Source organism: Phalacrocorax aristotelis, chromosome Z (genome assembly GCF_949628215.1).
Source record: "Phalacrocorax aristotelis chromosome Z, bGulAri2.1, whole genome shotgun sequence".
Lineage (NCBI taxonomy): Eukaryota > Metazoa > Chordata > Aves > Suliformes > Phalacrocoracidae > Phalacrocorax > Phalacrocorax aristotelis.
The window spans coordinates 27,740,880-27,764,522 of NC_134311.1; the positions used below are offsets into that span (position 1 = coordinate 27,740,880).

Below are 23,643 nucleotides of genomic sequence, written 5' to 3' on the forward strand. Positions count from 1 at the left end.
CCAGTAAGATATAGGCGGAAAAACAGGGCTGATTTCTAAATTTCGATCTCATCACTCACACACAAAGCATCACAAGACAACAGCACAGAAATGCTTGCACAGTACTATCTACTGGCACAGCTTAACAGAGTATGTTGCCCCAGGGCCTTTTGTTTAGCAATGAGAGTGATGGGGCTAATATAATTAAATTTATGGGATTTCCATTAGATGCACATGGAAAATGGTACCAAGGCAACTACGAATTGTGAAAAGAATGAGGATTCTCCAGTCCCCAGCAGAAAAAGCTGGGTCGCTGCTTATCGAATCGAGCACGGTTTTCTTCAGTGGACATTATGCATTTGTTTATTAGTCAAGTAAGAACTATTGTAACATCTTAATGTTTTGATGTATTATAGGTGTGTTATGTAATGATTCTGACCTTTGTCTTCTACCTATCTAAGGTGGGAGTCGGGCCCCTGTGAAAAATACGAGGGCAACAAAAGCTTAGATAAGGAGGGCGATAGTATGTAGGTACGAATTGGGGCTCAATACCATGGTATGTCACCTTTCCTGCCAGAGATAATTATCGCTGGTCTTTACCGAGGTGGACGGGCCTCCTGCACTTAACCTAGAAAAGGAACATGTATAAATTTATATATATTCAATAAATAGCCAGTTCCTCTGTAGGTGTCACTCCTCCCCAGTGACACCTTGGACACGGCTCCTTTCAGAAGCTGCCAGAAATTGCTGATATCAAAAGGGACATGGGTTCCTCTTTTCCCACCCTTCTGCCACTCCTTCCCAAGATACCTCAGGATATTCCAGGTTTTCTTCCCTAATGAAAGTCATTTTGCCATGTCTCCAAAGAGGAGCTTTTTCCCTGAACTTTTCAAGTCCAAGGAAGAGTCGTGCAAAATCCTTTTAGTTCATTCCCAGATCTGAAACTCTTCCTGCTTTGATTTATTCTTTCTAGCTATTCTTTCTGTCTCTCTGCTGGCGCAGTAATTCCACACATTTGCTGCAAACAAAACCATTCATGGCTATTTGCATATCCTCAGAGTTTGTCTTCATCCACTGATACACATTCATAACCTAGAGGAATTTAATTGCTTGGGAAGCCTGGGTTTTTTTCAGCAACAGCTAGGCCCATTCCTTGCAGTGGCCCAGATTTTGGTACAGTCATAAGCTATGTAATTCAGATTTGCCTTATCTAAGGTCCTCACAGAGAACTGATAACTGCCAGCTGTGACTTTATCAGATTATTCAGCCTCCTGTAACCAAAACGATGTCATTCAGTGTGGTTCAAAGTCACATTGCTGCTACAAGTAACCTTCTAGTGTCCTACCATCTTATTTGTGCTGCTGTGGACTTGCAGCCTGCCTCATCAGTAGCTCTTGGGCAGGCCATGGGCAGCAGCTCAGCAGGTTTGCCTTTTCTGCTACTGTACTAACGTGGGAAAGCTGCAAGGGCCTTCGTTAGCTCCTCAGCTCTGCCAGACACATTCTTCTAGTGTTCATCTAGAAAGGCTGGAGGAGCAGCTGGCTTCCTCTGCACCTTTCCTCATCCCAGCTGCAGAAACTCAAAAACAACAGCGCTATCAAAAGACTGCCTTCAATGAAGTGTCTTGTATCACCAGCTGCTGTCACTACCAGACTGCTCAGTTTACCCATTAGATCCAGACCAGGCATAAGCACACAACTCATCAATGTGCACCATAAGGGCCCTTTTTTCTGCTGGTGTCAAAAGAACAGCAGATGTTTGGCTGGAGTGGTGTGGACAGACAGTGCCACAAACCGCCATAAAGTTGAGCATGGACTAAACACAATTACCCTGCCTGATGCAAATTTTTCTGCAACAAAGCTACCCTTAAAAATATTCTGTGCAGACTACCCTGTGCTTTCCAGCATGCTTCTGGTCCTTTACAGGGCTCAGCATCCTCAGGCATCATCCATTACCTTTGCTGAACCACAGCTTCACAACTGCAAGCCCCAGCCTTTGCCCATTGACACCTCTGATCGTAATTACTGCCTGAGATCACATCCAGGCACCGCTCTGTTAGACAACGCTATATCACAGATTGAAGAGAAACTTGTTTTCATAAGGCTTTGGTCTGCTGCTTTGAGGTAATGAAGTTAATCTATTAGTTGGCTACAGAGGTAGGTTTTTTGCTACTACATGGTAGTTGCTTGGAGGAAAATAGGACGTATGCTTGCTTCACCTCCACCCACTGCCTAGATTGTGACAAGGGCTAAGGACCTACCTTGCCTGATCTTTGGTTTCCAGAGTTATCTAGCAACCAGAGAAGAGTATTGGAGAAATAAATTCTGTTTGCTTGTTGATGATGCTTTCTGTTTACAAGTCTTTATTCAGCCATCCTCTCCAGAGTTTTGGGAAGGGAGGTACACTTGAATACTCCATTTACAAGCTGGGCCATGAAGCATGTGAGCATCCACCCCAAGATAGCAAATTAATTCCTGGGTAAAACTTGAATCTTCTCTTTTGAGAACCTGCCTTTGCTTTTCCACGGGCTTCATGGGATTTGTAACTGGTATGAGGCTGCAATTCAAGGCTGCAAAGAGCCAAGAGATGCCCAAGCACAAGCAATGCTGGAACTGGACCTGATGCTCTCTCGGCAGCTCAAAGTCTTGAGAGGGGAAAAAAAAAGATAAATCCACCTAGAGGCACAAATCCATCAGTCTGAGACCACATGGTCAATATTAGGAGCAACTGAAAACTTGAGGTTATGATGGAGAGTGCCAAGCCACGTTACCCGAAGGTGTCACGCAGCTGCGTGTGGAAAACATGTTTTCCAGGGAGAGGTGGCAGTGCTGGCTGGCAACCAGAGGATGGGGAACCTGGACTGAGGGGAGGAGGACAGTGGAGAGGAAGGACATGGATGGGAGATGCTGTGAGGCCAGAACCAAGAGGCCCCATTTCCAGGACCAAGAGCCAGAGAGGAGACTGCAGCACCTCCAGGGTTGTTAGCTGTACAGGTGAGAAAAAAGGGAGGCTGGAGAGGCGAAGCTGTTGCAGCAGCTACAGGGCAGAAGGCACCTTCTAGGTGGAAATGCCATCTCTCCAATTGCCTCTGCCTCCCTGGTTGCTGGGGTTGGTATGCCAGGAGGCAAGGGAGGCGCAGATGGGGTGCCAGTATTTGGGATGGAGCCAGGCTCTGCAGAGCTCCCAAGGGAGGACTGAGTCACCTTTGTGCCATCTCACACCACACAGGGAGCCAACAGGCAAACACCAGCCCCAAAGGGGTGAGGGTCAGTTTTTAGAGCAAAAGCGGGGTGGGAAAGAGCAGCGCTCCTAGAGCCTCCTCTTTGCCCTTGTGCTTCCCCTCCAGTCCTCTCTGCCCTCGGTCCTTCCTGTCAGCAGACACCTGTCCCCATCTGCAGCTTCCAAGAACATGCATCTGCTCCAGGCAAGGGATGTTTTTAGCCCAGCTCACCTGCAACTTTTGCAGCACCAGGCACTTCCACGTGCCAGAGGGCACAGAGCTGGCAGCCAGCCGCCCCCCTGCGCACGCACCCTGAAGCCTCTCCGCTCTCCTTCAGCTCCCCGTCCCCCCCTCCGCCCCCGGCACCTTCCTGCTGTCACTCCTCTTGCCTTGCTTACAGGCCCCACCAAGCACTCTCCCTCCCGGCTGTTTGCCCTCCATCCCTTCCTCCTCCTCCGTTCACCCTTTTCCGCAACCCACCGTCCTTCACCTCTCCAGCAGTGCCCCAGCACAGCCTCCACTTTCCTCCTCCTCCTGTTTTTCCTTCTCTCACGCCGAGAGAAGGACCCTCCACCTCCCCCTCGCCGTTTCCCTCCTCGGCCTCGCCCGCGGCCGCTTCCCGCCCTCCCCTCCCGCGCTGTTCCAGCACCCCTCCCCGGCGGGACGCGGGCAGTGCAGGCGGCGCTCACGCCGCCGCGCCCGGCCCCCTCCTCCGGTTTTGAAAACTCCTGCTTTGAACGATGCATTTGTAGCTGGAACTCGGCGTAATGGTAACTGGAGCTAGATAACGAGCTCTGAAAATATGTGAGAGTTTTGCAGTCGTGCATGAGCCTGTTTGTGGCCGCAATTACAGCTTGCCTCAAGAGATTTAATCTCTTCGACGTAGTGGGCAAGGGAAAACAGGTCTTCGTGTCAGCTAGGGAACAAGCAGCCACTTAGGACAGCAAGCTGGGAAAGGGCTGACAGAAACCCTTGATGGAGGCTGCCAGAACCGTACTTACTTTGAAGCTGTGCTCAGGCAGTTGTCTCAGCGGTGACCGGGCTCTGCAAGTACAGGGACAAGGTTTTGCAGAACAAGAGCCACTCCAGACCTGGGTTTCCTTGGCACCTTTCTACCGTGATGAACACCTGCCTGCCCTCCTTCCCATTTCCACCACATTTACGTGAATGCAGACTTGAAACAGCTTTGAGTCCCTGTGCCTTCTGACAGTGTACAGTCCATGCAACTGCCCGCTGCCCGTTTCCCTGTAAAAACCTTCCACTGCTCCACTGGGGCTGGACACATGTAGGGAGATGGGCCTTTTGGATGTGCACAGGCTCTTCACGACATTACTATTCCTAAGAAATGGTGCATTGCCCTCCGCATTAGGCTCTTTATTTACCTCTTTCAGTTCTAACTCTACAGTGAGGTCCCGTTCAGGACGTGGTACCATGTCTCGGGGCTCTGTGGTCAACTCCTGCATCTTGGAGACGCTACCTAGCTCTGAAATATGATTGTTTTCACAACTGTTCAGTCTGAGTTGATATCTGTAAATGAAGATCTAGCTTGGCCCTGCTGTTTTGTCAGCTTGTCTTTCCTTTTTATGAAGCTCATCTCTGCTTTGGTAAACACTCCTTGCAGCCCAAATTTTATCTGCAGCATCATGGACTTGCTGATCAGGTGTCAAGGCCTGGAAGACTCCAGGGGTAAGCAAACTATTTGAAAGGGTCAAGACTTTGCAGGGTGTGAGAGAAAATTTTGTTTTGAAGACATCTGCTCTGGGAATGACAGAAGCACCTGGTTTATGTCTATCTCTGCATTGATCTCTCAGCCTCTCCTTTTCAGTGGTGGCATCTGGTGCCTGGGAGCCCTTACCCCAACACACGCAGCGTTCCATGACAAGAGGGAGTGCCATTGTTCCCTTTTCTGCTTTCTCCTTCCGATTTGATACAGGCTTTTTATCCCCAAGGCAATCATAAAACCCAAAGGGCAATTCCTGCCGTGTCCTATGGCCTCGATAAGCTGCCTGAATCCTGGCAGCAGCTTTGTTCATTTCGTCCACTTCTCTTCGGACACGATAGCCCCGCCACACAGACTGAATGGTGGTAGCCAACAGACTTTCCTTTTGGACATGCTCTATGTGGTGTGGGAGAGTGGGGGACTCCCGCGGAGGCATGATAGCAAAATCAAATGCTTTGTCAGAAATCAGAGGAGGTCTACAAGCTCTGTTCCTGCCTGTGTTTGAGGGCATTTGCTCTTTATAATCTTCTCCTGAATTATCAGAGATGGTTGCTTTGTGAGTCCACATTGTCCACACGTGGTTCACAAGGTTTCTTCTTAGCTTTAGAAATATATCTTGACCCAGATGATAATTCCCTAATGTCCAAAAGAAAACTTAACATATTTGCTAGGAAAGCTTGGAGGCCTGTATTCTTTTGTTTCTTTCTTCATTACATTACTGGATGTTGTTCTGGTGCTCGTGGCTTTTTTCACGATGTTTCAATAAAAAGAAATGCAATTGCTGTTGTGCATTTTCCTCTGCTGCTCTATGCCTCTTGCTGCCTGCTTGGATTACAGAAAGACAGTTATTTCTGAAGTTAACAAGTTCTCCATCACGAGCGTTTTCAGCACGTGCGTTAGAAGTTGCATTTCTGTGGAAAAATGTTATATATTTTATACTCAAACCAGCAAGTACACAGTAGCCTTGTCAGACTGTGCTTCACAAACACGACCATTATACTCAAATTTTTGTACATTGTGAGTTGTTCTACTTTTTTTTTTTTTGAAAGCTGCTATTTTTACAGAAATTGCAGCATCTCAGCCACATTCAGCCTCACAAAACTCAGGGACTGAGGAATATAGCTCCTCAACATGGGCTGCTGAGCTACAGGACAGATGCCTGTGCCTTCACCTTTAGCTTTCAGAAATAAATTGGAAGAGGGCAGGAGACCAAAAAAACATCAAACAAGTGTTTAACAATGGTTAAACCCGTGCTTGGGTGCTGAGGTGGCCACTGTCTGGTTGATTCAGACTTATTCTGACCATTTTCCTTCAACTCGAGGGCTCTTTAGAAACTTTCCCCTGCCAACCATTCACCAGCTGCATGCCTCATCACCCTTCACATGCCCTCTCTCTCAAAACCAGAGGTCCATGTTAAAAGGCTCCTTGTTTGGCTGACAGATGATGTGAGTACAGTACAGCTGCCTCATTCAGGCACTGCTTTGCTGAGATTTTACATGCCTGACTTTCTAGGTGCCCACTAAATGAGAAGATGCTGAAGTCCTGTGAAGCGAAACAGAGCCTGGTGGCTGGGTTTGCTTAAGTTAGGAGCCACCAGCAATGCCAAGCATCTTCATCCACCTGGGGTCCAGGCTGCTTAGTCCTCCTGTGAGCAAGACCTCCAATGTTTGAGACACACCCATCTTTTGTATGATATTAAATGGTTGCAACTCTTGCCCAGGAAGAAGGAGGTCTGGACCTAGCCTGGACTCATATTTTGGAGGCTGTGGCATGCCAAGAGTGAAGCCCCCCCACTCAGCTACATTACAGCCAAGTATTTTACAAAGTGCAAATTTTAACATAACACTCAGTTGAACGGGGCAGTACCTGTGAGGTGCATACATACTACTTTGGATCATCCCTGGTTAAAAAGCAGAAACTGGTCTGGCAGCAGCCAGTCAGCAGACCAGAACTCACATCTGTCACAGTGATCACCCTAACCAGTGTTATAAAGCCAAATTCTCCATGGGAAAACAGAGGTGGGGGAGGTTGCAAGAGGTTCTTCATTTAATACCTCCCACTAACTCACTTCTGTCCTTCTCTAGTCATGTCATAGCAGGGCTCAAGTCAGCCCACTGCTGTTCTGGAGACTACCTCCTGATGGTTTGAGCTGGGATGTGAGCCTTCTAGCCAGAGATGCCTGCTTGCCATGCTGAGTCTGTATCATTTGGGTTAATGTCAAATAATTTGTAAAGAACAATACTTATTCCTTCTAGAGGCTTCTTAAGATTAGGTAGAAGAGTTCATGGGCAGGAACCAAAGAGACAGAATATGTGGGACCATCTGTGGCATATTTTGGGCTACTATTTTCACTGGCTTATGAACAGATAGTACAGTACACTTAAATGTAGACCCAGAAATCAGCTTTCACCTTTCACATACAATAACTCCTGGAATTTCCTATGCATAATAACTTACTATATGAAGCCATTATTTCCAGATCAAAAGGACAGACAGTCCCCTTGAATGTCTACCTATGTACTTAAAATGCAGTGTTGTCTACCTCCAGGTATATGCTTGTTACATTAAAGTTTTTCACAGTTGTGCTCATGACTATGTACAAAAAATACCCAGGTAGACTTCTGAGTGGCAGAAATGAAACAATGGATATTAGGTGATTTTTTTGGTGGTTTTTCAGTTTTCATAGGAGCTGTCTAAGAATATTGAGTATAGAAGAAATAGAGGAGTTGGGCATGCATGCATAATAGCCTATATCTACAACAGAACAGTTCTGAATAATACCAATTGGCCTTGGACTATGAAAACACTTGATGTTAAACGTAAGTATAAACAAAGCAGTGTATCACATGCCTTCACAGTTTCTCAGTGAAGTCAAACAATGTTTTTTATGTAATCTGCAAAAATTAACTTTTAGGTAACATAGAACCATAACAGAGGGATGTGAAGGTAATGTTAGCTAGTAGAATATAATGTAATTATTTGGTGGCATGTGTAACTAATAGATATATCTTAAAACCGCATAAGTTCATTGAATAGTTTGAAGTTTTAAAACAGCAAACTGAGAGGTTTTGAGACCCAAAAAGCTATCTCTACTGGATGACGTCTTTGATATCTGATATTTATTGTGCTTCTGTCAAGCCAGAGAAGCTGAATACAAAACCCAAATGTTTATAGCTCCACGTCTCTAGAAAGTATAATTGATGTTACTTATAAAAATACATAAAAACTGGATTTGCCTTTTCTACTATGCCAGAATATCCTATTTCCTATAACTGTTTTAATGGCCTGGCCGTGCCCAGTCAGAAGAATTAACTTAACCAGAGGTATGCAGGTAACTTCATTTAATAGCAAACAAAGGCTGCGTTGGAATAACTCTCTGAACTGGGAGCACAGTCCAACAGTTTGCGTGTATTAGGAGGAGGAAGCACATACAGGACCACAGCCAAAATGCTCTGAAGGCTACTCCTGCAGCGCAGGGTGACTGGGGCTGGGAAGAGGTCCAGCTCTTCAAAGGAAGGCTGATAAACGCAAGGCCAGACCCTGGCAGGATGACAGGGAAGAGTGCCAGAAGACAACTTGGCATGGCTCTTATAGAGCTTGCAGACAAAACTACACCTCCCCTAAACTCCACAAAGGCCCCAAAAGGCATCAGGACCTAACAAAACAATCTGGGCTACTGTCATCCTTCTCCACATTATCATCCTTACTTGCTCTCACAGGGGCAACTCCTCACATTTACTTCCAATGCAAGGTGCCTGCTTCAAACGACATTTCAGTCAACCAACAGACAGGTTTCAGAAGGTTTGCAGTGCTTGGAGGCTCTCAGCAACCATGCCCAGACAGCATGGTGCATTAGCTCCAGAAGCATCAGATAATCAGTGAAATCGAAAGGAGGAAAAAAAAACCTGCAAGAATTCTTCAGAGCTGAATTCTTCTATGGGTAATGGGGATGACTGTTTGGCTAGGAATGCTATCAGACACCTTATTCACTCAGGTAAATAACCATTTACCATTGCAGCTGGATTTTACCTTACCATGATCTCACATCAGCGCAGCAGGCTGTCACAGTGCTGTGGAGCCCATGTCCCATTGTGACATCATGATCAAACACTTAGCAGCTGAAGCCCGTTCATGACTCTGTTGCCAAACGATGCTGCTCAGCCTTGTCTGAGGCAATGATGCTGCCCCAGAGCCCCCTCTCCTCACAGGGCTGATGAGAGAAACCCATAGTGAACTTTCCAACACTACGACAATACCATTTTCAGCAACACAAAGAAGAAATCCCAGCCCCATGGGATTCAGCAAGGCTTTGCCCAAAATATGCAGTTAGGCTTTCAGCATTTCAGCACAGGCAGGACTTTTACTGTTGATTTCTGTGGGAGGAAGGTTACACCAGTGGTGAAGACATTGCTCAGAAATACTCTGAGCTTCCCTGAGAATCACTGAGCTCATTTTTATACCTCTTACATATATTGTCTTATATATAGGAATCAAGAGACAAGTAGAATAAACGTAAAAACTCAGATTGAAAGCACAGAGAGTAAACCCCATTGAAATAAAAATCGAGCCTCTTTCCTCAGGCCAAACTCCTCCATTAACCCAACACAGTCTTCAGCTGACACATGCTTTTCATTCCAACGCTTTTTCCAACAGTGTTCTGAATTTTCATCTCTGTGGCACATTTTGTAGTATGAAACAGTAAAAAGTTACCAGCCCTTAATAAAAGGTTACTGCCTGCTCTATGTTCCAAATACCCCAATGTTCAATTGCTGACAACCTCTGTAACTGAGCAGGTCAGTGTATAGAAGACCAGAAAAGGCAAACGTGGTAAAAACCACAGATGTTTAAATCCTGAAATAAAAGATTAAATGAACCTTTGGTAAGAGAGAAGAGTGATGCTGTAGAGGAGCAAGGCAAGGCACACAAGAAAAAGTCAGGAAAATGAGCTAACATTGAAGATTAGAAAAGATTTCTAGCAGGGAGAAGAGTCTTACTTCTACAGTCATACCACAGACATGATGGGTTCAGTAGACAGCATGCTCGCAAGACTTTGTGGTGACCGTACTGTGAAAAACAAGCAAGGCCGATGTCATCTCCTGCTTGTATAAGCTTATGATTTCTTCAGTGACTGAAGGAGTAAAAGGTGTTGAAGGAGGCTGGTTTTTTATTTGGTTTAGGAAACTAATCTGTCAGGCAGCACTGGAAACAACACAAGAAAGCACCATTTAGAGGTATTAGTTTAATTTAATTCGATCTTATCACTGAAGTTCTACACATGTCAATTACCTGACAGCTATTAAGCTAGTGTATCATGAAGCAAAAAATATAAGTCATAACAACCTTAGTAGACAGGCGAAGAGGTAAATGTCAATATTGATGGAAGTATGGTTATCAACAGAGTGATACAGTTAGATTTATTACAATGTCTTCATAGACTTGCTTGAACATTTGAGTGTTAAAGATAATTTTTATATATATAATATGCATATATATAATATATATATTTTATATATATATGTTTTTAATTATATGAAAAGTTACCACTGGGAAATCTGCTTTTGTCAGCTGACAGCAGTATCAAAGAAAGGCAACTCCACGGATACTATAGCTGTGGTTTGTATGTATGTATATTTTAAACAGATTACTTCCAAATAACTAGAGTTCCTCAAGCTGAAATGGCCACATGCACATGCATGTGCATGGGGATGACATGTATCCTATTATCCATGACCACATTTCCATGCTGTGGTACCTGTAGTGCAGAACCTGCTCTGTTCTTCGCCATGCTGGACACATTAAAAAACTGAGAAATTTCAGTCCTTAGTGAAAGAAAACTAATAAAAGGATTTTCCTGTCTGGACTCAGAAAGAGAGACATGAAGATAAGAACTGAATATACATTCAGACTACATAATTTGAAGTTATTGATAAATAAATTCTTTTCCAGTGCTTAGACATAACACTACAAATACGTGTTCATCTGGCAGTGACTCCTGGAGTCCCTCTGATAAACCGCCACAACAAAATCAGCTCAGGACACGTATGAGACAAGCCTGCAAGTGTATATTGAGCTTAAAATATTAGAAATGGAAACATTTAGCAGTGAGGCCAGCCTCTGTGGCCTGAGCTTACATGGCATGTGCTCTAGCAAGAGCAGAAGACTCCACCTTGGTGTCTCACAGCCAGATTGGGAAAAACTCTCTCTCCATTTAGATTTTCTTTGCATGCAGCTGCCATTCCTCTGGATCTGACAGCAACATCACCAGTGAATTGATGAATGAAGAGTCCAATCCTATCAATATAATAATTGAAGAAGAAAAGGGGGAAAAAAGAACCCACAAAAAAAGAGTGAGAACTCTGAACTGAGCTGTGAAAATGGGTATCCTGAAGCTTCGTTCTCTGCAGCACCAGCTGCTGTGGTTATTAACCTAAACCTGAAAGTGCAGATGGAATTCTTGGGATTTCTTAAGCTCAGAACAAGATTCCTTCCTCTTAACATAAACAAGTACCATCCCTGAAAATTCCTTCCTTTCTGAGCCACAGGTCCAGACTGTAAAGCACCTGAAGACAAAAAAGTTCACTTTTTTCTGCAAAAGACGTGTGAGGACACTCCTGCAGAGACAGTGTGGGGATGTGTAACTGACCCCTGCAAGGGGAGGAGGCCCAGAGGAGATGGGCAAGAATTATGAGCTCTGGGGAGAATGTAAGGGGTAACAAAAGAAAGTTCATAAACAAAGCTGAAATTATCTCAACACAAGCAGCTCTGGATGGTAACCTTTGTTTTTGGTATACAGCTGTATCAGTCAGTCTTCAGGCTGCACGAAAAGCCTTCCCTGAAATAACCAGTCAAGAGTAATGTTTTCCTGAGTTGGCCAGACCCGTGGGAGGAGAGGGTGGCTATGACTCAATCCAATACAAAGTATAAAAACTGAACAACTCAGAAAATTAGCTCGGAAGAGAGCAACTGGCTTGAGCTGGATTTAACCCACATATTCCTTCCTGGGAACAGGGGACACAATGTCATGACAGTGAGCATTTAGAGACCAGTAATGGGGATTTGTACTGTACATTTGTGTTATGATTCCTCTGTGTACTGCAATTGCTGTACTGTGCTTCTGCTGCCACTTCGGTACATTGCAGTACCACCCTGCTAAATTGAAGTCCTGGGGTACATCTATAGGAACCTGGTTAGAGAGTACTGGGCTCTGGCTGGGGGGCTGGTAAATGAGCCCAAGATGAAAGAAGAAACCATGACTGAAGGCAAGGGCTCCTCCTTTTCCTGGGTTGTATGTCCTAGGTCACTGAATTTAAGATCTCCCAATAGGAAATCACATGTCTTTCACAGACTAAAATACTGAAGAGTTGCTTCATCTGTAGATGACTAGTATAGCCACAGATCCTGAACCTTTAATAGATACATGCAGTGAAACCTGAAAGGAAATGAGAAGCCTGACTAATTTGCTCAAGTCCTCCCTGAGTTAAAAAACAAAACAAAACAAAACAAAAAAAAACCAAACCCAGATGACTGGCCTCATGTTATCCTCCATGCTCCTCCCTAACTAAAAGACCTTTTAACAGAACACTAGAACCAATTAAGATGCAGAGGAAAATAACTTTTTCAGAGGTTGCACTGATGTGTAAGCCCAGGCCTTAAATATATTTTCCCTGTACCCCTCTCCCCCAGAGGAGGCAGCTACAGAAGGATCACTAGATCATTTTGCGCAACAGGCAATAAAAGGCTTGATACTCAGTGCTAAATAAACTAACAGTGGCAGGACTGTGGAGAGATTTAATTATTGCAATGATTTAATTACGACAATGTCATGTGTCTATTCTCAAGAGAGGTTCTTGAAAATTTCCTTCTCAGTAACTGATTTAAGCATTTTCTTTAACTTAAGAATATTTAAGATTAATTTCCCTTGGGAACAGTTTCAAGTTATTCATAGTGGATTAAACAACAACTCTGCAACACTTTTTTTCTGTGCACTTTTAAACTCCTTCAGTCTTTATAATGGCATAAGGCCTTCTGCCCGATTTGCACAATAAAAGCTACAGTTCCTTCAGAGGATCTCTGTAAGAAGATAAAATTTCTGTTGAAAGCATTGAGCAGACCCAAAGAGAAATCTGTAATAGCAATTACTGCCATCATCATATTTTTGAATCATGTATCCTGTTTACTCTTTCTCATTTATTAATAAATCATTACCATGGCTAAACTATGGCAAATAATGTGCTGTGCTTAAACCAGCAGGAGTTACAGACCTGACAGTCATGACCAACTGTAAGCATCAACGTGCTTTGGCAGATTGTGTCTTGGTTGTTAAAATTAGACAATAGCTCAAAACACCCCTTTCCACCCTGTCAAAGCCACCTCATGAAGGTGCAAACTGACAGGAAACAGAGAAGCCTATAGACTAAAACCTGAAACAGCTCTCAGGAGAGAAACAAAGCAAAAGAGCAACCAGGAATAGCTGCTGGGTTCCAGAGAAGCGCTTAGTAGGAGAAGTCTTTTGAAATGGACTTAGAAACTCTTGTGGTTTTAGATTTACCCAAGCAGCCACTTTGCCTTCCTTCTTCCTACATTCAAACTGAGATTTGGTTTGCACTTTCTTCAGCTGCAAGAGAATTCCTGCAAAATTCACACAGGGCACCTGTACCTTAAACCCTACATAGAGCTGAAGAAAATGAAATCTCAGCAAGACAGAAGATTTCTTGGAAATCTCAGTTCCATTAATTTGCGGCCACAGTTGTTAAGACAACGCTAGTAACAACATAGACAAGATGGCAACTGGAAGCAGAGGAGAAAAAAGAGCAGTGACAAAGGACTCCCTCAGTGTGACAAGCAGTAATCCAAGTATTTAGCCATTCATTTTTTCCCCATAAAACATACCGCTGGGTTAGAACTGTCCCAGTCAGGATTAGGGAAATCTAATACTTTGCAGAGGTGTAAGGAGGAAACAAGCGAACACTACACACAGGTCAGATAACCTACCACTGCAAAAGGGAAATTGGGGCAACAGGGGGAAGTAAGTCAACACTTCTCTTTTTAGAAGCATCTCTAATTTCTGCCTGTTGAAGCATCAGCCCATTTCAAAACAAATCTCTCTGTACACATTTTAGGGATGGAGCATTTTTGCTGACTTTGCTGCTTTCTAACGTCCTTGAATTGTTTGCTTTATAAAATAAGCTTCAGTGAAGTGCAGTTACATGCATTTAAACAAATGTCAGCTACTTCACAGGCAGTTAGACAACCACGTGCCATTCTACATTCCCACCTCCGCTTTTTAATTCCCAACCACTTTTTTCAGAGATGTTTACAAAACTGCTGCTATGTGCAGGTAGCAAAACAGGAAGTGATGCAGCCCTTTCTTAAAGCTGATTGTGCAAATATAACAGATCCCACTTTAAAAAAAGAGGAAATTTTACCAAACGCTTTGGGAACATATTGTGATCACTAATTTTACATTAAAAGGCAGAATTCCTTTCCTAGCCTGGCCAGTAGCAGGTAGCCTTCATCTTTCTATATTGCTATCACAGAGATTCCAGTACAGTGCAGGGTAGGGTACAGTGCAGGAAAAGTCAACTGCTGAAAGACAATCGCTTGTTTCATTGCCAGCCTTTTTTCCCCACTTCAGAACTCTATGACATCGACAGCCCTCATGGGCCTAGCAGAGTCTACACCTAGCCCTAGCATAACTGCATCAGGAGTTAGAGAGGGTGTTTTTTTAAAGGAAAAAAGAAAAAACAAAAGTTGCTGCAGGAGTGTCCTGGTTTCAGCTGGGTAGAGTTAAATTTCATCGTAGTAGCTAGTATGGGGCTATGTTTTGGATTTTTGCTGGAAACAGTGGTGGTAATGTGGAGATGTTTTAGTTGTTGCTAAGTAGCGCTTACACTGAACTTTTCCAGCTCCCCATGCTCTGCCAGGTGCACAAGATTCTGGGAGGGGACACAGCCAGGACAGCTGACCCCAGCTGACCCAAGGGATAGTCCATACCATATGACGTCATGCTCAGTGTATACAGCTGGGGGAAGAAGGAGGAAGGGGGGACATTTGGAGTGACGGCGTTTGTCTTCCCAAGTAACCGCTACGCGTGATGGAGCCCTGCTTTCCTGGAGATGGCTGAACACCTGCCCGCCCATGGGAAGCAGTGAATGAATTCCTTGTTTTGCTTTGCTTCCGCGCGCAGCTTTTGCTTTGCCTATTAAACTGTCTTTATCTCGACCCATGAGTTGCCCCACTTTCACTCTTTCGATTCCCTCCCCCGTCCCACCAGGGGGGAGTGAGCGAGCGGCTGCGTGGTGCTCAGCTGCTGACTGGGGCTGAACCACGACAAGTTGAAATTCAAGCCCATTGTCAGAATTGACGGCATCTCTTTTAGAAAAATCCTTTGATAATATGAAAGGAAGCACATCAGTCCACTCTTCATCCTGGTACTACTGACAGCCTCAATATAAGCAATAGTCAGCCCTCTCAATGGAAGGAACATTTACTTGAGTCAGCCATTAAAACTTCACCAACATGAAAAGCTTAAATATACGAGAACTCTACAAACCAGCCGTCTATCAGTGTGCCTTAAATTTACCTTACTGACTCACTTCCGTTGGGCTGTTTTTCTGGACGCTTGTGAAGCTAAAACACCTGAAGGAAGGGGCCAACAAGCACAGCAGCCAGAGTGAATGGTGGGTGGAAGATGGGGATTTTTGGCCAGGGTGGAAGGAAACAGTCTTGAATGTTAAAGAGCACTAAGTTACCTTTGTGTTTTCAGAAGCAGCTGATGTCTTGCAAGAGTTCACTGCAGGTGGAGAAGAGAACTTATTTCTCCCTCTCCCCAGCTCCTGGCCCTGCCTTTTTCTCATATCAGATCTGATACTCTTGGTCTTCCTCTGCCTCTCCAGTATGAGCCAAACCTTCTGCTTTAGTGAGCTGAATTGCCCCACTGAAGGGAGCAACCAGCATCAGAACCAGGGCAAGTAAGAAGGGTGGTAATGTGAGTACACAGCCAACGGGCAGGGGGAAGAGGGGGATGGCAGGAGCACCCTGACCACAGTGTTGTCATATGGCAGCAAGCCACTGTGCCTCAGGAAGTCACACTTTAAATTCCTGGAGAGTAAGAAGAGAGGGTGCTTTGCAGGGAAAACAGAAACAATCTGCTATCTGGCCACACATGCCAACAGCATAGCAACATTTATTTAAATGTCTTTTCCTTGTCACTTTTTGCATTTGAGCACTTCCAGGTTTATTTTAAGTATAACAGCAACAAGACTGAGGGACACTGTGAGAAAAACCCAGCAGCTAAACCAGGGAACTACTTTAGAAAAAAGATACAAAATGTCAAGCTAGTTTTGGCAAAGTCCTGGGAAAAGCGGAGAGAGAGCAGTTAAAAATCCAACACGCCATTTGCTTTGTATTTTTAATCAGTTATAGTAAGTGTACACAAAAGGATGCATCAGCATTTTTGTTCACCTTAAGTATATGAAATGGCAGGGAAAGTTGATACATGGCATGAGTGAGGTCAGAAGTAGCAAGACTGGTTCAAAACATTTCAAAATGTCATGCTAAGAGGATATTAAAGGAAGCTTTTAAACCCATCATGAACAGGGCTTGAATAATATCAGAGCTCGAATCCACACTACACATGAGTCTGACGTGGACTGAGAAAAGTCATTTTCCTGATGTCTAATATATCCAGGAATTTCAGCTGTGAAGACTACAGTGGGGTTAGCATGATGTCATTTTCTCTGATTTTGAATGAGTTCATTGCCTGAACAAATTAGACAGTATGTGCAAACTGCTGCACTACTTTGTCATGCTAAATTAATTTTTAGAAAGAGTCTTAATAAGGCTGAAGGAGAGGCAGCAGCATCTGAGATATTAAAAACCAGTCTAGCATCAAGCAATTCCCGAAGTCTAACTCCATAACCGCCCTTTGGTGGATGCCTTTTGGGGAGCAAAGAAAGACAGACAGAAAGAAAATCACAGTATACTGCATTGAAAGTCACAAATGCCTGACACCCTGGATAACTGAAAAAACTTCTCCATTTCCTGAAGCTACACATGGTTGAGATGTGAGTTAAGACCAACAATCTCAAAGACGAGGACAATGTTATACCTGCTAGCATTCATGGGAACATCACACTCAAACATAGTGGGGACTGCACATTACCAGGGTACTTTTGAAAAGCAGTCATCCTGAAGAGTGCACTGCCTTCATGATCCTGCCAACAGTCCAACCACATACGTGTTGAGTGCAGCACTGCACTTCAGGGGTATTTTTAAGTGCCCTCAGAACACAAGTCTCTTGTACAGCTCTCATCAGCTATCTTAATGAACTCTCCTCATCCCCCTCACAACACACGAGGTGAAAAGTTACTGCAGAAAAAGAGGTTCATTTACATACCCCATCAAAGGGATCCAGGCATTAACTTTTTGCAGTGTTTTGAAGGCATAAGAGAGTTTGGAAGTTTTCCCAGGCCCAAATATGTGTCTTACCTTTCTCTATCTTTCTGCAGCACTTGCAGGTGTTCTTAGCTGTCCTAATTCTGCTTCCTCTGAAATCAGTGATCCCAGGGATCACCAAAGCCAATATTAAATGCCTCGACAAAGCTTTGCACTAAGTGTACAACAACCTCAACTCCACTCTCAGCCAGATTCAGTTCCCCATCCTCTGTAAGTACGACAGCCACTGTAAAGAATAAACCAAACCAAAACCAACCACCAATCGCAACAGATTTTAAATGTATTCAGCCTTGCATCTTTTGCTTATGTAAAGTAAATGCATATTCTAATTCTGAGATGCTTGCATTTTCAATATATTAAAAGTGTATCAAACTGACATGATAGTGAAGAAAAAAAGTGGTCTCATTTGTATGACTGCTTATTTACCAATTTAGAATTCTGGAGTCTTACACACAGAATTAGAAAGCATTTCATTTTCATACTAAATTTCTTGACTGATGTTCATGACTTCTAGGCAGGTACTTCTACAACTTCAAAATAGTCATTGGGCAGAATCACATAGCCTTTTCCTGCCAATATGTCTTTTTCTTTCTGAAACTGAACAATCTCTCTCAGTTTTTCAATTTGTCTTTCCTGACGCCGGCATCGCTGTTGTGCTGTCTTGAGCTTCTTCCGCAGTTTTTCAACTTGTTCCTCCAGCTGCTGAATTCTTTTTCGCTGATGAACTGTATCCTCTACGGTGTAGTTGTGATCACAAAAAACAGCAAGATTGCTAGGGGTCTGGAGAGGAGGCATCAATAATCCAATACTTGGATCTACAAATCTGGCATCTATTTGAGATAAGTGAAAAGAAGGAGTTGATGGAGATGGCGGTAGCACTGGACCTGCTGCTGCTGCTGCTGGTGGTGGCGGTGGTGGTGGCGGCGGCGGTGGTGGTGGAGGCGGTGGTAGAGGATCTTCTGGCTGTTCTGCAAATTCTTCAGACTAGAAACAAGAAAAAAAAAGTAAATTTTCATGCTTAACATTGTTTGCAACATAACTCCCTTACTACAGCCTCAGAATAACATAAACAACCAGAATTGAAATAAAATAAATTTCAAAGCCTACATTTTCAAAATTGACAAACAGTTCTGGGCCTGTTGTCTGGCTTCTCAACTGGAGATATTTTTAAGCAGCTTTGTTTTCAGGGCTCTTTGAAACTCAAGTCATTGTTGTCTCAAGTAAATAAAAAACTGAAGAATGGTAACAATTACTCTCACTTCAAGACTTAGGTCAAATACATATCCATGATTAGCTAAGAAGCAAGAATGCAGGCTGCAGTTCCATAAAACAGAGTTCAGTCGACCTAATAACTCATCACTGCCATCCCATTCCCCTTTGTCTCTCCTTCTTTCTGTTGCATTTTACCAATATATACTTTAAACCTATCAGCTAACTTACTCAAAAACACAGCGGAAGTGGATAATCTGCTAAGGTAAAACAAGGCTACCTGCTGAGGCGGCTGATAGCTGGCAGAGCAGAGAGGCAGACACAGCAAGGCCTGCCTCTCAACAACTGGAAGGGGCTGTGGCACCGGTTTCAGGCTGCAGCATAAGGGTTTGGTTTCAAGAGATGTGATGAGCCAAAATAAACAGCTCTTCAACAGCAAAGCAGCCCTCCCAACCCTACTGTTTACTCTTTGCTCAAACACAGTAAGTTGCTAAGATGACAAAGCTATTTGCTCTCTCACCATCACTGCAGAAATCTGTCCTTTATTAGAACTCAAAGCAATGCAACAGGAGGTATGACCTACACCTGCGGCTGGTGTGTGGAAGGAGTGAGAAACAGGACTGCATGGCTGGCAGATGGGATGGAGATGGGAGAAGCACGATTCTCCCTTTTGGCAGCAGCAGAATATCAACTGGCTCAACTCCACACGAAACTGAAGTCTTTATCACACTGCTCTCAATAGGTTCACTTGTATGGTTCAGGACAACATGGATCCCTCACCACATGAGTATAGGCCACAGCAAAGAATCAGATTCTTTCTGCCCCAAAGGAATACAGTGTAATTTGTAACTGAGAAATGCTTCTGTGCACATCATGATTAAAAAAAAAAAAAAAGTTTCACATGCACTCAAATACTACTGATCACTTGAAAGTGCAAAACCAGCAAACTACCACTCTTATTTCTCAATTATAAGAAATTGCTGCTAATGGCGTGCCTATCTATTTCACACATGAATGTTCTAAAGAGTTTGACCCTACCAGCTACCACTTTCAAACTTTTCTAGTAAAAAGACTACAAGGCAAAGATGTAACCAGCCAAGAGAAATTGACTCTTGTTGGAAGCACAAGGAAAAATCAGATCATTGCTGGACAGATGAATTCACACAGAGACTTCTATTTGCAGCTTATCCAGCACGTGTTACCTCTATAAATACGTTACTATTGTCACAACATGTCATGGAGAACAGATCGTTGGTATCACTGACACATCAAAAGTGAATTCTAATTACTTCTTACAGCCAATAAATGCTTCTCCAAAGACATAAGTAAAGAAAGTATTTCAAATTACATACTGCAAAAGATAAAAAGCTGTATTTTAAAACCAGTGTGGATTCAATTCCAAGACGACCACTACTATTCTTTATTACTACATTATTTCTTGAAGAAACATGACAGTTCATTTAAAAGTGCCGTGAGACAAATAGGAATAGCACTAGATCCTTCTCCAAAATTAAAAGGCGCTCTTTTGTGTTTTTGTAGATCCAGGCACGATAATGAAATGGGGAATGTGGCTCACTGTTAATCCTGCTGCACCAATTGCACTTTTGCAGATTACCCTATGCACACTTTCAGACAAAAAAAATTTTCCAACTATTTTACATGTGACAAAGAAAATGTATGTCATATAGATAGCAGAGAAGCGTAATCACACAGAAAACTTTACATAGCCGTATTTACCTGGACATTGCCGGTCTTTCCTTCTATACCTTCTGCTAATATTCTCTTCTCTGTTATTACCCACTTTTCGGTTTTCAAATACATTCCCTTTTTATTTCTGCATCAAACCCAATATTGTATTTAAAGAGAAAAATCAAACCAGCAAAAGTCCCAGTTTTCCTCTCTGCACTTCATCCCATTGCAGCCTTTCACCCCCAAACTGATCGTATCCATCCTCTCCTTTGCCACTTCCTCTACAACAGAGTGGCAAGAGATCTAACATTTTATATCCTTTATAGGAGTTAAGAATCAATCTTTTCCATTCTTGTCTTGCAGTTATTACATCAAGAATGGAGAACTCATAACTGGCTTGCATTTCACAGTAAGCTGCTTTAGCAGCACAGTGAAGAACAATACACCTCACAGGAGATCCATCAGAAGTTCAGAGACAGAAGTTAGGGACCAGTCTGGCTTATGAACTAGGCAAGGTAACCGTTAAGGTAGGACAGAAATGGCTTCAGCACAGACAGATAGCAGGTGCAGCTACTCTTCTGCCTCTCTGTTTGCACTTTAACTCTGTAAGTCAGAGGACAGAGCCCTTTAGAAAGGACAGTTAAGTTTCAGAACCAAGGTCCATCATCTCTTCAACATTAGCAGTTGCCACCAATCATCATGGGAGAAAGAAAGAAAACTCTCTGAAGCTTAACTACAGGGCAACACTTCCTTACTTCCTGGCCATTCCATTTAATTCAGCACAGGTTTTAAACCAAGTTACGCTGCTCAGGCTTCTGCGGACACGCACATTGAGCATATCAGAGCTACTGCACGTCTGTGCAACACTCTACATGCTCCAGAGCATCGGACAGCCTACCTCTCTGCTCGTCAGAGCAAATGAGAAGAGCTGTTGGACGTGTTTCGGCCACCACAGCCCTCCACGTGCCTCCAGGTGGCACATGCTCAGCCAGTATCCTTCACAATGTGCATCTTCTCCCCGCTGCTCGGCTACATCAAGACCTGCTAGGCTAACACGAGCAACGTACACGCATTCCGGTACCTTAAACTATGAGTGCGTTGGGTTTACCTTTTCACTGGGTTCAGTATAACAAAATATTGTGGGCACAGCATTTTCTTTCAGAAGCTTGTTGTTGCATTCCCTTTTAAAGCAATCGGGAGTAAAGTGTTCCGAACAAATGCTGCTATACTTGGTTGGCTTGAAGTTTTTCCTTTTAACAGCGGCTTCCCATTTCTTGCAAAGATCGGGTCTTGTAAGAGGAAACCTGTAAATAAGAAGTACTTTCAGCTTTTCTGGAAAGCTTTTCAGCACAGGGTCGGGTTACAGCTAAGCACTGCCGCGCCTGATGCTTGGCTCGTCCTCCGACGGACTCATCTTCGGAGCCAAATCCCTCCCGCCAACCCAGACCGGAGGGCCGGGGGGGCTCAGACCTCGGGAACCCGGGGGGTGCTGGGGGAGGGGGGGATCCCCCTCGCCCTGAAAAGGGCAGCAGCAAAAAGCCCGCCGTCCCTCGGCTACCCTCAGAGCGAGCCACAGGGACAGGGCGGGCGACGCGCCCGGGGCCCGCCTGGGCTCCCCCCGGTGACGGTCCCCCACGGCGGCCGCAGCCGCGCCCCCCCCCCGCCCCCCCCTTCCCCCCCCCCCCCCCCGGGCCCCTCGCGCGCCCCGGTCCCGGCCCCGGCCCCGCCCCCGCCGCGGCCCGGCCCCGCCCCACTGCCCGCGCTCACTTGTGGAAGGAGATGGGCTTCTCTTTGTCGTATCGGTTCCGGCAGCGGTAGGCGGAACAGGACTGCACCATCCTCCCGCCCCCGCGCCCGCCGGGGCCCAGTGTCAGGGACACGAGCTCGCGGGCGCCGTTAATTCACCGGCGGCCGCCCATCCTGCCCCCCCCCCCCGCCCCCACCCCCACCCGTGACCCTCCGAGAGGGACAAGAACGGGACGCGGCCTCTCCCAACTCCAAGATGGCGGCGCCAGCTTCAGCGCAACTCTCGCGGTAGTGCCGCGCGCCGTGCCCGGCTATTGGCGGGGCTGCGCGCGGGGGCCGAGCTTCCTCGGCGGGCCCCCCAATCGGGCCGCCGCCTGCCAGCGCCAAGCGAGGTTCCCGCCGCTCCGCCCCCTTCCCCGGGGCCGTTCCCCGCCCGCGCTCCCGCCCTTCGCCTCCACATCTGGGCAGCGGCGGCTGCGGCGCCCAATTCCCGCCTCCCCCGCCCTGCCCCGCCCTCCCGTCTCCGCCGGGGAGCCCCGCGGGGCCGAGGCGGGGGGGGGGTGCCGCCCCGGCGCACGGGCCGCAGGGGCTGCAGGGGCAGTGCCTGCGGGGGTACGGGGACCCCCCCCCCCCGGGGGGGCGCTTCCCGGGGCCCCGGCCGGGGATGCTGGCCCCTCCCGGCGGGCTTCTGGCGGCGGGCGCCCACGGCCCCGCTGTGGCAGGCGCAGGAAGTTGGCTGTGTCAGCCCCGGGAGGTTCCCAGGCTCCCTGCAGATAAAAACGGCGGAGGGGTAGAAAGAAGAAACGACAAAAAGACCACGTTGCCACAACACACGGTCGCATTAAGGATGAGTAAAACAAGGCCGTTTCACTCACCAAAACTTGGCTTGCAGGTGTGCCGGCAAATATTAGATAGCAATCTAAATAAATTGATCCGCCGCTGCAAATAAGTTTCATTCAAGCAGCTGCTGCGTTTTTCTGTTCTGTAGGCTTACCTTCTGATTCTGCATTAGATCAGCGAGTAAAACCGTCCCACATCACTGACCGACAGGTCTTGCCAGAGGACTGACGAAGGTTCCTACCTACCTCTAGCGTCGTCTCTGTCACGTATCACATCACATCTAGAACTTCTCTGACAACGACCCCAGAGCAAAGTGAACCTCCCCAGCTTTTGTTCCGTCCCCACCCCAGGACCTAATTTTCTCAGTCTATTTTCCCTCCCTGTACTTGCTACTTTCCCTTAGGAAAGAAGAGAAGCTGTACTGACTTCAGCTCAGAGGCTGTGGCTTCTCTGCCTGGACAGCCCTCTTTGCCTGGCTGTGAAGAAGGTACCAGCCGCTGCCATTTGCTCACCCAGGAATATGACAGTAAAAGGCCGTACGGCAAGCAGCTGCAGCAATACTTCCACAAAGCCGCTCGCATTAGCTGTTTTCAGTACTTGCTGTTGGCTGAGTGCTGCTAGCTCTGCCCCTCTGCTGCTAGGTCAGCCAAGAGACAAGGAAACAAAAATGAGCTTTCTAGCACTACCTTCCTCACCAAAGACAGGCTTACTCCTCTCCTATCAATGCAGATGTCTCTGTTTCTGGCTTTTGCCTGATGGCTTTCTTCTCCCAGGGGTCCTGCTG

General features: G+C 45.6%; 1 protein-coding gene across 1 annotated transcript; it reads right to left on the reverse strand.

The window, feature by feature from the left end:
- Positions 1-16,130: 16,130 nt before the first annotated feature.
- THAP1 (THAP domain containing 1) lies at positions 16,131-22,281 on the reverse strand. Its single transcript, XM_075078395.1, has 3 exons — positions 22,041-22,281; positions 21,382-21,577; positions 16,131-18,359 (listed from the first exon to the last, which is right to left on the reverse strand). Exons 1-3 carry the CDS (start codon positions 22,109-22,111, stop codon positions 17,886-17,888), a joined length of 741 nt encoding a protein of 246 aa, XP_074934496.1. The 5' UTR covers positions 22,112-22,281; the 3' UTR covers positions 16,131-17,885.
- Between the last annotated feature and the right edge of the window lie 1,362 nt (positions 22,282-23,643).

Excerpts from the sequence above, each read along its gene's own strand:
- THAP1 (XM_075078395.1), bottom strand. The coding sequence starts at position 22,111 with ATGGTGCAGTCCTGTTCCGCCTACCGCTGCCGGAACCGATACGACAAA. Across the intron at positions 21,578-22,040 it reads AAGCCCATCTCCTTCCACAA|GTTTCCTCTTACAAGACCCG; the intron begins GTGAGCGCGGGC and ends TCTTATTTACAG. Across the intron at positions 18,360-21,381 it reads ATACTGAACCCAGTGAAAAG|TCTGAAGAATTTGCAGAACA; the intron begins GTAAACCCAACG and ends TCTTGTTTCTAG.